Source organism: Sinocyclocheilus anshuiensis, unplaced genomic scaffold, assembly GCF_001515605.1.
Source record: "Sinocyclocheilus anshuiensis isolate Anshui unplaced genomic scaffold, SAMN03320099.WGS_v1.1 scaffold13, whole genome shotgun sequence".
Lineage (NCBI taxonomy): Eukaryota > Metazoa > Chordata > Actinopteri > Cypriniformes > Cyprinidae > Sinocyclocheilus > Sinocyclocheilus anshuiensis.
The window spans coordinates 966,118-979,922 of NW_015538026.1; the positions used below are offsets into that span (position 1 = coordinate 966,118).

At 38.4% G+C, this 13,805-nt stretch overlaps 1 protein-coding gene across 1 annotated transcript; it reads left to right on the top strand.

Moving 5' to 3' along the window:
- Positions 1-391: 391 nt before the first annotated feature.
- LOC107680283 (probable G-protein coupled receptor 61) lies at positions 392-12,923 on the top strand. The gene is made up of 2 exons (XM_016476114.1): positions 392-611; positions 10,783-12,923. The coding sequence occupies exon 2, from the start codon at positions 11,044-11,046 to the stop codon at positions 12,451-12,453; it is 1,410 nt and encodes a 469-aa protein (XP_016331600.1). The 5' UTR covers positions 392-611; positions 10,783-11,043; the 3' UTR covers positions 12,454-12,923.
- The last annotated feature ends 882 nt before the right edge of the window (positions 12,924-13,805 follow it).

Below are 13,805 nucleotides of genomic sequence, written 5' to 3' on the forward strand. Positions count from 1 at the left end.
AGATCAACCCATGCTCAAGTGAGAGACTGAATGAGGAAAAAGCGACTGTTTTTCATTGCAACAGCCCCCATGGATCCCAAGAACCCGATGTGATCCCATACCGCAGCCCATGTGCGCGAACGTATGCGCCTGAGAGCCTGTCGGACGCGCCGGGAACGGGAGGGCACTAGGACCTGGTGAAGCGAGGAGGGTTGCCTGCATCCCTGTCTCCTCTCTATTCTGCTCTGCAGTTGCCCTGTGCCCGTGTGAGGGAAAGCACATGCTTGTGTGTGTTTGTATGGATGTGTGTGTGTCAGAAAAGGGGCGAGAGCAGGTTTCGTACGGCGCCGCCTAAAGAGCCAGTGCTTTTTTTTTTTTTGCATCGCTGACGGGGGAGGGGCCGATATCTCTCTCTGTGTGTGTTAATGTGTGTGTGTGTACATGCGTGTGGGCGGGTGAAAGGGTGAGGGGCGGAGAGATGAAAGGGCCAGGTGAGGAGGGGTATTGGGTACCTCTCTCTCTAGCTTTCTCGCTCTCTCTCCCCCCCTCTTTTTATCCCTCTCTCACTGTCGCGCGACACTAACCCTGGAAGCTGAAGAGGAGATCCTCGCTGCTGGACCTCTCCACTACAGGTACATTCTCCTCATCTACATTTCATGGAGCTATGGTTCCTTAAACTCCATACCTCACACGGACGCCTGTTTAAACTTGTGCATCTTGGATGACATTCATATGTTGTAGTATTTCCAGACGGACGAGTTGGAAATGGTTTTCAAGATCTCGGTCTTGCAGTTAGACGTTTCTCAGGTCTTGCTTTGTAAGCTCCATCACCAGGCAGTGACATGGAGGAATAGCTGTTTGTATCTTTTCTTAGGAATCTAAACCAGAGGTGTATGGCAAGCCGTTTTAGCTTAAAATATTCCAAGTGTTACTCGTCGTAATTGCATTTTTACTAGTAACAATTCAGTTAGAGAACTCTACGATTACATTCTTACTAGTAACAATGCCAATTAGAGAGCTCTCTAAATCTATTTTTACTAGTTATAATTACAATAAGAGAGCTCTGCAATTGCATTCTTACTAGTAAGAACTAGGGATGTGCATCTCATGACTCAGGCCGATATGATACGCATATCGATGCATAGCCAACGATACGATACATTAAAGATACATATGAAGCAGCTACCGATGCGATGTGATACGATTCACCCGTTACGATGCAGTGCGATCCGATTCCGATTCAATTCGATTCAACACAATGCGATTCGATGCAATACGATGCAATGGAGAAAATATGATCACTTTTAATGCCTCGAGGCCTGTTTCATAAAACAAGTTTACCAAATAAGCCAGGCTTATTTCAGTTAGTCTGACTCATTGTCAAATGATTTGGTTCCATGAAGCAAATTTAACATAGGCCTAGATCAAGCTTAGTCACTGTGGCAACTTATGCTGGGAAACTAACCTGGTCTAAAGCAGGCTAACTGTCAGACTAAGCTAAGTTCCTCTAATACTGACCAATAGGAACCCAATGATATTGCTACTCTCTCACATACTATTATTTTACTCTTTTTTTTTACAGTTTCTAGCCATGCAGCCTTTCTCTCTGGTTTTATGACAGCTGTACCGTTTATAGTTTGCAGAACAGATGGCAAAACATTAGAACATACAATCTAAAATTGCTCTTTAAAGCATTAAAATAACTAAATTAAAAGTTAAAATCACTTAATTAAAAATGAAAATAAATAATAAAGAAAATGACTATATTTTAACTGGTATAAGAAATACACATTAACTCATCTGAGCTTAGTAATTAGGAATGTATTAGCTTACATTTGATTTACCTATTACAATAGTCTCTTTACAGTTACTGCTATCATAAAAAAATACACTTATATGTAGGTTTAAAATTCTACAAAAGACACATTTAATATCCAACAACAAATATTTTAGCAAAATGTATATTTTACTCAGAATTATTGCGCTTCTATTCGATCGGTGGACATTCCTGCAGTCAGCATGCCAATTGCACGCTCCCTCAAGACTTGCTACATCTGTGGCATTGTGCTGTGTGATAAAACTGCACATTTTAGAGTGGCCTTTTATTGTGGCCAGCCTAAGGCACACCTGTGCAATAATCATGCTGTCTAATCAGCATCTTGATATGCCACACCTGTGAGGTGGATGGATTATCTCGGCAAACGAGAAGTGCTCACTAACACAGATTTAGACAGATCTGTGAACAATATTTGAGAGAAATAGGCCTTTTGTGTACATAGAAAAAGTCTTAGATCTTTCAGTTCAGCTCATGAAAAATGGGGGCAAAAACAAAAGTGGTGCGTTTATAATTTTGTTCAGTGTAAATTAGTGTATTTAAAAATATTTATTAATTTAAATAAATTCATTATGTATCTAAAAAATCATTTGAAAAAAAAAAAGAAGACTTGTTTCGTCCAGAGTTTTTGAATCAAATACATAAAACAGTCACTGTTTGCCACCTACTGGCATAATGTAACATATACAATCTATATTTGAAGCGTATCATTAGTTCCAAAGGTTAATTACTTGTTTTGATCGAGGCTGCCGCAACATCAGAGTCTATATCCGGATTAAAAACTTTTCTCCAAATACTTTAGTTAATATTTAATGTTTGCAACATAGAAATCACCCGGGACCTAGGGAGAGGGACAGGTTTAGAGGTAGAAGGGGGGGGAGAGAGAGAGAGACAGAGGGCAGGGTTTCGCCCCCCACCCCCCGGCACGCCACCATCTGGTCCTCCGCCAGTTGAATGGCCAGGTCCAGCGACGCCGGCCGGTGGCACTGGACCCACTGCGCGGTGTTCTTTGGCAACCGCGCGACGAACTGTTCCAGCACCACACGGTCGATGATCTGGTCAACGTCGCTTCCCCCAGCCAACAGCCATTTGCAGCACGCGTCCCGCAGCTGCTGAGCCATCACGAAGGGCCGGCCATGTTCCCCCAGCTCCAGTGATCTGAAACGCTGACAGTGTTGTTCGGGGTTCAGGCCGACCCGCTGGAGGATGGCTCGCTTGAGGTCGTCGTAGACCAGGAGGTTCTGAACTGGCAGCTGCTGCGCAGCCATCTGGGCCTCCCCTGACAGCAGCGGGATGAGGCGCACTGGCCAGTTCGTCCGGGCCCACCCACATGCCTCGGCGGTCCTCTCAAAGAGGTCGATGAAGGCCTCCGGATCATCCTGAGGGCTCAGTTTGTTCAAGGGCAGGTGGGCTGGCAGGGCCGGGGCAGATGGACTTTCCCCCGCCCGAACCACCCGGTCCATCCAGCTCCGGAACAGCTCGCGGTCCTCCTGCTGCGTCTGGACGAGGGCCCGGAATCGACGTTCCTGATCCTCCCTCATGTACAGCAGCGCTTGATGGTGCTCTTGATGGAGGCCCGCGAGCGAGTGGATGACCTCTGCAAACGGCGAACTTGATGGAGATGACATGATGGCGGTGGCGTTATCACTTCCTTCCCGGGTTTCGGCACCAGTGTCACAAGTTTGTGGGTCGGGAAGAAGGAAGTGACTCAGGTGGGCGGTTGGAGACTCGTGGATCTTTTATTCATTCACTCAAAGTTAAACAAAAACACAAAAGTGGCGCTTCCAGCGCGTTAATTACTCGTTTTGATCGCGGCTGCCGCAACATCAGAGTCTATATCTGGATTAAAAACTTTTCTCCAAATACTTTCGTTATTATTTAATGTTTGCAACATAGAAATGTAGCCTACTGTGTAAGTAGACTGTTTGTGTAGATTGTTTCAAACATAAAGCTTAGGCTATGATGAGCGCTGGCTGTGCTGCTCTATCTGGATTAGCGGCTGCGTGAAAGCAGGTTTAAATATTCTGATGTGATTGTGTTTTCAAAGGTTTAATAGACATAGCGGAATCATTGTCATTTAGGAATAAGATCGCGTGTGTTTTAATCGAGATTGCGGTCTTTTAATGATTAAACGTGCATTTTTATGAGCCTATAGCCTGTTTGTTTTTGTTTTTTTGAGTAAAAAAAAACAAAAGTAACCCGGGCCCACCCGCTTCCGCGACGTGGATCGATTTGATCCATGATCGACATTAAGAGCTGCTTAAAAATAAACGTGCACAAATTAGTGAGATTGTGTGAACTTAATTTGTCGTTTATGGAACTGCTTTAGCCCCAATTGATTTGTTAGGTTATTTCAGGTCATGTTTTGGACTTTAATCCCCATTTTTGCTCAGGTCTCCGTAGTGTTGTGATGCGTCATATTCACACGCAGCAGTGATGAGAGAACGCGCTTGAGAAACAGTTTAGAGAGGAGAAATCAATCTACATATAAAATATTGGTCACAGATTATTGGTCACTTTCTAAATAATAATAGTATAGCGCATCCACTATTAATTATATATAAATAAATAGTTTTTTACCGATGCAAATATGTTAGAAACGATGCATCGCGATATAAATGCCAACTTGTATCGGATGCACATTTTTTAAACCGATGCATCGCATCGCATCGTTAACTTTTTATGCCGATGCACCGAGCGAATCGGGGAATCTTCCCATCCCTAGTAAGGACTGAATTAGAGAGCTCTCTAATTCAGTTCTTATTAGTAACAATTATGATTATAGAGCTCTCTAATTGAGTTAGAGATCTCTGCAATTACTAGTACATTCTTACTAGTAAGAATTACAATTACAGAGGTCTTTAATGCAATTTTTACTAGTAACAATTGAATTAGAGAGCTCTGCAATTGCATTCTTACTAGTAAGAATTAAATTAGAGAGCTCTACAATTTAATTCTTACTAGTAACAATACCAATTAGAGAGCTCTCTAATTAATTTCTTACTAGTAAAAATGCAATTACAGAGCTCTCTATTTAAATTCTTACTAGTAAGAAATCTAGTTACAGAGCTCTACAATTGTATTCTTACTAGTAAAAACTTGTATTCATTAGATGCAAAACAGATTTGCTACAACCATTTCCCTTTCCAAATCCTGCCTGTGGAAAGAAAGAAAGAAAGAAAGAAAGAAAGAAAGAAAGAAAGAAAGAAAGAAAGAAAGAAAGAAAGAAAGAAAGAAAGAAAGAAAGAAAGAAAGAAAGAAAGAAAGAAAGAAAGAAAGAAAGAAAGAAAGAAAGAAAGAAAGAAAGAAAGAAAGAAAGAAAGAAAGAAAGAAAGAAAGAAAGAAAGAAAGAAAGAAAGAAAGAAAGAAAGAAAGAAAGAAAGAAAGAAAGAAAGAAAGAAAGAAAGAAAGAAAGAAAGAAAGAAAGAAAGAAAGAAAGAAAGAAAGAAAGAAAGAAAGAAAGAAAGAAAGAAAGAAAGAAAGAAAGAAAGAAAGAAAGAAAGAAAGAAAGAAAGAAAGAAAGAAAGAAAGAAAGAAAGAAAGAAAGAAAGAAAGAAAGAAAGAAAGAAAGAAAGAAAGAAAGAAAGAAAGAAAGAAAGAAAGAAAGAAAGAAAGAAAGAAAGAAAGAAAGAAAGAAAGAAAGAAAGAAAGAAAGAAAGAAAGAAAGAAAGAAAGAAAGAAAGAAAGAGAAAGAAAGAAAGAAACACATTTTGTCAAGTGTGACAATTAACCTAGTGATTGGCCTATATATGTAGCTCAAATTCTGCATGCATGCTACAGTGCATAATAAACACCAAAATGAGATGATATTTTGTCTGGTAAAGTATTTTCAATACTATACTTTATTGACATTTTTGTGATATGGATCTAAGGGTCTGAAATAAAGAAATAATAATAATTATAATAAGATAAAGGTGTGAATTAATGAAGTGATTAAATATTAAAACAAAACCTTTCCAAACTGTCATCTCACTCTTATTGTCATTCTGACGCAATGAAAATGCTATCAATTCATGCTCATGGGGCTTTTATTTTGAAGTGTATCACCGCAGGCAGGATTTGGAAAGGGAAATGGTTGTAGCAAATCTGTTTTGCATCTAATGAATACAAGTTTTTACTAGTAAGAATACAATTGTAGAGCTCTGTAACTACATTTCTTACTAGTAAGAATTTAATTAGAGTGCTCTGTAATTGCATTCTTACTAGTAAGAAATGAATTAGAGAGCTCTCCAACTGTTATTGTTACTAGTAATTCAATTGCAGAGCTCTCTAATTCAATTGTTACTAGTAAGAATTTAATTGTAGCGCTCTCTAATTGAATTAGAGAGCTCTCTTATTGTAATTATAACTAGTAAAAATAGATTTAGAGAGCTCTCTAATTGGCAGAGTAAGAATGTAATTGCAGAGATCTCTAATTCAATTAGAGAGCTCTATAATCATAATTGTTACTAGCAAGAACTGAATTAGAGAGCTCTCTATTCAGTTCTTACTAGTAAGAATACAATTGCAGAGCTCTCTAAATAAATTAGAGAGCCCCCTCATTGTAATTATAACTAGTAAAAATAGATTTAGAGAGCTCTCAAATTGGCATTGTTACTAGTAAGAATTAAATTGTAGAGCTCTCTAATTGAATTGTTACTAGTAAAAATGGAATTACGACGAGTAACGCTTGGAATATTTTAAGCTAAAATGGCTTGCCATAGAAAGGAGAAGAAGAAGAAAAAGAAGAAGGGAGGGGAAAAACACAAGGTTTTTGAACAACAGAGCTAGTTTTCATTGCAGTAAATAAATACTGAGTCATGTGCATATTACAGGGTCATATGTTTCTCATTTGGCAGCCCCTGAGATTGTTAGTTGCTTGCAGATTCTTGTCTCACAAAGTGCAGGAGGGTTCACAGAAAGTCGACAGCTTTTAAATGCATTAAATGCAGCCCTGCAGATGCATTAAAGAACATGAATGCTAATCTGAATTGTTTCCTATAGAAAGCACAGGTTGTTTTTAAAATCCTAAATTCTCCCACAACCAAACACACAAATGAAACCCACTGAACAAACACTAAACTGTGTGTTTCTCGTCATGTGCATGAGCATTAAAATCCTCACTAGCTGATGATTGCAAACTTGCATAGAAATGTTTTTTCATGTTGATTATTTACAGTGCGCCATGACATGGGTAATAGATATGTAGGTTTCTAGATCACAGATCTTGACTTGAGTATTTCTCCGTAGTGCTTATTATGGAGTTGTAGTGAGCGTAAACCAAAATCAAAGCTGGTCAGTAGCCTAAAAATGTACTTTAGCTGGTGAAATCTTAAATAACTTATTTTATGATTCAGATATTATATTTAATATGACTCAACTGGAATACATTAGGCTATACCAATGAAAGTGACTTTTAAAGCACAAATTTAAGGTGAAGTGTGCACCATTACCGTTAATGAAATAGCAAATGGAATGACTGCTCTAAACACATGCCACTGGTTGAGCCAATCTGGCTGTGTCCAGCTGGTTGAGATTCTCAAACAAGCTATTTGTTTATATATAAAGTATTTACATATATACAGTATAATATGTAAATACTTTAGTCCGACTAAAACCCTATGTGTCTGATTTTTGTTTAGTTAGGCCTACTGTAGACAGTGTGATTGTATATCGGCTTTGTCTAGAATGTTTACTACCATTCAAAGTTTGGGTTGGTAAGGTAATATACTTTTTTTACAAAAAGATGCAATAATTTTTTTTTTTCAAAAGTGACCGTAAAAACATTTATCATGTTACGAAATATTTCTCTATTAAACAAATGCTTTTCTTTTGAACTTTCTATTCATCAAAGATTCTGAGAAAAAAAGTGATACTTTCCACAAAAATATTAAGCAGCACAACAGTTCTCAAAATTTATAAAAAATAATAAATGTTTCTTCAGCTCAAAATCAGCAGATTGGGATGATTTTTCAAAGATCATGTGACACTGAAAACTGGAGTAATGGCTGCTGAAAATTCAGCTTTGCAATCACAGAACAAAATAACCTCTTAAAATATATTATCACTTGTTTTAAATTGTAATAATATTTCACAATATTACTGCTTTTATCTTGATCAAATCAATGCAGCCTGGGTGAGCATAAGAGACTTTCAAAAACATTACAAAATTATACCAACCCCAAACCTCTGAATGGTGGTATAAACATGTTAATAGGACTACAAGAGATAGTTCACCCAAAAAATGAAAATTCTGCCATCACTTACTCACGTTAATGTCATTTCAAACCTGTATAACGTTCTTTGTTTTTTGCGGAACATAAAAGAAAGAATATATTCTGTAGAATGCTGGGAACCAAACCAAACCACAAAAAAAGAAGACATTTCTCATCTTTTTATGTTCCACAGAAGAAAGAAAGTCCTACAGGTTAGAAACTACATGAGGGTGAATATTATATCAATAATTTGCATATTTGGGTCAACTATCTAACTTTAGAATTGTGCGCTTGCTCAGGAAGACAAACAGGATGCTTCATGTGTGTGTTAATCCTTCAAAAAATTGATTAGCTTTCTGTCATGGACTGTACTCAAACTTGCTGTAGCTCAACTGTGACCCTGGAGCACAAAACCAGTCTTAAGTCGCTGGGGTATATTTGTAGCAATAGCCAAAAATACATTGTATGGGTCAAAATTATTGATTTTTCTTTTATGCCAAAAATCATTAGGACATTAAGTAAAGATCATGTTCCATGAAGATATTTTGTAAATTTCCTACTGTAAATATATCAAAACTTAATTTTTGATTAGTAATATGCATTGCTAAGAACTTCATTTGGACAACGTTAAAGGCGATTTTCTCAATATTTTGATTTCAGATTCCAGATCTTCACATAGTTGTATCTCGGCCAAATATTGTCCTATCCTAACAAACCATACATCAATGGAAAGCTTATTTATGCAATTTTTTATAGGTCAAGATCAACAATTTTTAATTTCGAAAAATTGACCCTTATGACTGGTTTTGTGCTCCAGGGTCACAATTGTAACTGTGCATGTAAATTTATTTTGTGAAAGTGCTTTTTGTGAAGGTTTCTGCACATTTAACTGTGACAGAAGTATTTTAACCACAAATTACACATTTCACCTTTAAGGTAATAACTTCCTGTATTCACTTTTAACTAAAATCCAGACCTAGTGGTATCCTAATGGTTCTGGCCTAGTTATGTAAAAATCACAGGTTAAATCCCAGGAGGTTATCTGGAAAGGTATTGAGCCCCTACATCCCAGATCCAAAAGTTGTTGTTTTTTTTCCATTCTTTTTATGCCTTTTGTTGAAGTATGTATTAATTAGTCTGTGGATGACATTTAGTGCTGTTTTCACTTTAAGAGGTATTTCACACAAAATTTAAAATTCTGTTGTTATTTACTCATATTGTTCAAAACCTGTATGTCTTTTTCCTTGGAACACAAAAAAAGATATTTTGAATAACGTCTGTTTTTTATTTATTTATTTATTTATTTATTTTGGTCACACAATGAAAGTCAATGGGGTCCAATGGACAAAAAAAGTTGAAATATTCTTAAAAACATCTTTGTGTGTTCCACAGAAGAAAGAAAGTCATACAAGTTTGGAACAACACGAGGGTGAGTAAGTGATGACAGAATTTTCATTTCGGATGAACTGTCCCTTTAAGTCAAAATACCCTACTATTTTAAGTATTAGTATTTTTTTTAATGCTAACTTTTTTTTTTTTTTACTCTAAAGCACCCAAACCTTATGATGAAGATGATGAAGAAGGGCTAAAAGTTATCACTATTATCATCACAATCAAGCTCATCATAGTCATGTGGATAATCATGCCACTGAATCATGCTCCAAACTGCTTTTTTCTAGCCAAACCACAGTTGTGATACCTTCCAGGTACAGAACAGCCCCTTCCCTTTACTACTACAATCAGTTAACCATGAGATCATTGTGGTCTCAAGCCTTGGGCAGAAAACAGAGTCCTATGCTCACAGAGATGTCCTAAAACAACAATTTATAGCTGAATTAGAGATGCTTTTGAGCTCTTGTCACAACACTGACCTCACTGTGTCACAAGGGAGAGTTTGTGCCCTCAGAGAAAAACTGGATGGATTGATGCTGTGGAGAAACAAAGCTGGTCCAGTGTTTTTACAGTAAAATATGATATTGTAAATTTGAGAAATGATGCATGTGAGGTAGTGTGCAAGGTGAGGTTATGACCATAAACACAGAGCACATGATTGCCAACAGTGTAAAAGGAATTTGAAGGGTGTGTTTCATGCACAAACTGTATGTTTGTGTGAATTTAGGGTTGTTAAAGGTTTCATTATTGAATCTGATTGATTCATAAGCCTTTGATTCCATTCAAATTTTGATTCGATTTGATTTGATTCCAATTCACTTGGGCATATATTTTAGTTATAATATCCATTTTACCTATATATGAATGTATGATGGTAACTTGCAAGGATAACTTATTGTTGATTTAGTAACTGCGCTGATGGATTCAGTAAGTTAAATTAGTGAAGGATCCATCAGTCTGATTCAAACAGTAACTCCTAATTGTTAATCTTTTTGAATGATTTATTAAAAAGACCAGCTAATGAGAGTCATTTGTTTGACAATTGGACTACACTAGTTGTCCTGTATATTTTTTGATTCGCTAAATCGAAACAGTTCACGAGAGTCATTTGTTTGTGAACTGGATTGTTATTACTTGCAGCCCGTGAGAACAACTCAGTTGAAACACACATCCTTTTTATCTTACCACATTCAACTCGGACTACAACTTTGGGTAAAATATTATTTATTTTGTCGTGGTGACCATCTTAGGATATTAAGAATACATATCAAGTTTGTTTAAATGAATATCACAATTAATCGGAAAGTCAGTATTTTTTTAATCCAGCACTAACATGGCTTATTCCTTAAAGTTGCTTGCTAACTTTATTGTCTCTTTTCACAGTTCCATCATGTCTCATTTGGAGCTGCTGGACTTTGAGCGCAGTGGAGCTCCAGGGATTTCAGAGGTGAATATTTGAAGATGAAACTGGACACTGCGACCCTAATCAGCCCCAACGCCATAGTCCGACCTCTACCAGCATGTCGTAACGCCGACAGAGCTCCACCATCGAACGGTACTGCTGGATCCCACTTTTCAGCAGGGGAGGATGGGTGATAGTCCCATGAGAATCACCTCCGCCCACAATCCTCATTCCATCCTCTCATGGAGCATACAACCGCCTACAACACACTGTGGAACATCACCCACGCCACCTCTTGGCGTCCGAACGCAACCCAGCCTAACGCCTCAGGACTGAGTGAGCCCAGAGATGGACACCTCCTCCAGACGCTTGGCCTGTGCACCATGCTCCTGATGGACATACTGGCTATAGTGGGCAACTTAGCTGTAATGACAGTCATCGCCAGGACGCCGCGACTACGTAAATTTGTGTTTGTCTTCCATCTCTGCCTGGTGGATCTCATTGCGGCCCTGGTGTTAATGCCTCTGGGTATGCTGTCAGGTCAGGGTTTTTTCAACAAGGCTCTTTGTCAGGGTTACCTGTGTCTGAGCGTGGGACTGATCAGTGCTGCTATCCTCACTATCTCAGCCATCAATGTTGAGAGATACTACTACGTCGTTCATCCCATGCGCTACGAGGTGAAAATGACTGTGGGGTTGGTGGTTTCAGTTTTGATTGGAATATGGATCAAAGCCATCCTCATGTCTGCATTCCCTTTACTCGGCTGGGCGCTCGATAGAGAGGAGCCGGGACCGGCTCTGGGGAAAGTTATGGGGAAAATCGTTGAACCAAAGTGCTGCTCACTCCACTGGATTGAGGAAGGGTCCCAACGGCTGGTGTTCATGGTCCTTTTTACCCTCATGTACTTCCTGTGTCCAGTCCTTATTATCTTTGTGGTGTACTGCAACATGTTTAAAGTGGCCAGGGTAGCCGCCATGCAGCAAGGGCCAGTCCCCACGTTGATGGAGACTCCTCGGCCACGCTCTGAATCTCTGAGCAGCCACTCCAGCATGGCGGCCAGCCTCAGTGGAGCTCGGACCACCCCTCAGAGGACTTTCAGCGGGGGCAAGGCTGCGGTGGTCCTAGTCGCCGTAGGGGGTCAGTTCCTTGGGTGCTGGCTGCCTTATTTCTCCTTCCACCTGTACTGCACCGTCATGCCATCCTCTCACGAATCCCTCGCACGCATGGCCCAGCTGGAGGACGTCTTCACCTGGATCGGGTACTTCTGCTTCACCTCCAATCCTTTTTTCTACGGCTGTCTGAATAGGCAGATCAGGGAAGAGCTGACCAGAAACCTGGCCTTCGTTTTCAAGTGGGGGCGTCCCGGGGAAGAAGAACAGCTGCCTAGTCGAGAGGCTTCTATTGAGGAGAATTTTCTCCAGTTTCTTCAGGGCACAGGTTGCAATATGCGGCCAAGGAATTCCCAAAGCATCTCCATCCCTCAACAGGAAGAGGACAATCCTCTCTCCACCGAGCTCCACGGGCCATCGGTTGACTTCCACATTCCTGGCCAGATCATGGAGGAGACCTCGGAGTTCATAGAGCACCAACACATGAACGATCTTAATATATCAGACAATTGTATCAAGACAAAATCGGAACTGCAAGGTTGATATTTTCAGATGTGAAATCTATATTTATTGTATCATATATTGTTGCTATGTTTTACCATTGGGTCTTTTTATACTCTGCTGACAAATTTGTACATAGTTTGTTTTAAATTTTTGGTTGGTAGGTTTCTGTCATACTCAAAGCATATTTTTTCTTTTGAGGAGAGATGTTGGACTGATGAAATGACCTCATTCCAGCACATTACCACTAGACAGAAACTTATTTACAAATTCAGTGACATTTGTTCGAACAATGTAACATGGAAGCAACATTGTGACGTGGAATTTGCATTCAAAAAGCGGTATGAACCGCAAGTGGTTGATGTTACAAATTTTTAAGGCTCCTAATGTTAATTCAGACAATAAATGAGTATAAAATTGGTTAATAACTCAGTATTATTGTAACAACACAATTTGGAGCATGCACTAATATTGAACCAAGGTTGTTTGTGTGGTGGGTAGATTCTAATTCTTTAGTTACCGTAAATATTATGGCCGTCAGCAGTCATATTTTGAAAAAAAAATTTTTTTTGTTTGTTTTTTTCTCTCAAAAATGAATTAAAACCATTGAAACACATATACTGTAGTCTGTGGTGGTGTACAAGGGCTTTCATCCTTTCTTTGTGTACTACTCTTTAAAAATTTGGGGATATTTAAAATGTTTTTAAAAAAAGTATTTTATGCTGGATTTATTTGCTCAAAAAACATTAATATTGTAAAATATCTATTATGAAATATTTTATAATATATAATATTATTTATATCAAAATGTAATTATTTTTGTGGTGAACACCAAATGATTTTTTTTTATTTCATGTTGAAAACAGTAGTATTTTTGTGGAAACTGTCATTTGTTTTCAGGATTCCTTGATTAGAAAGTTAAAATAACAGCATTTATTTGAAATAGAATTTTATTCTGTAACATCATAAATGTCTTTACTGGCACTTTTGATCAATTTAATGCATCCTTGTTGAATAAAACTATTAATTTCTTAAAAAAAAAAACGATTGAACGATTGTGTATATTCGGGCCCATCAAAAAAACAAAAACAAATTGAGAGCATTTTGTGTATTCTGGTCATTTGAACAATGAAGGACATGCAAAACAACAACCTAGCAGAATGTGATAAATTCCCAAATTGAAAATGTTCTGAAAGTTCATCAAGATGCACATTCATACGGCAAGCCTCGCTGATAAGCCGTAAAGAGATACAATCTCAGATTGGAAAAAAAGTGTGTTTACAAGGAGTAAAAACTGGCTTCAGTCACATTTTCCACACCTTGTGACATTAAGGTGGCGGCATCCACCCCGGGGCCTTGGGTTTGTTGAAGCACCTGATCAACAAAATGGCGAG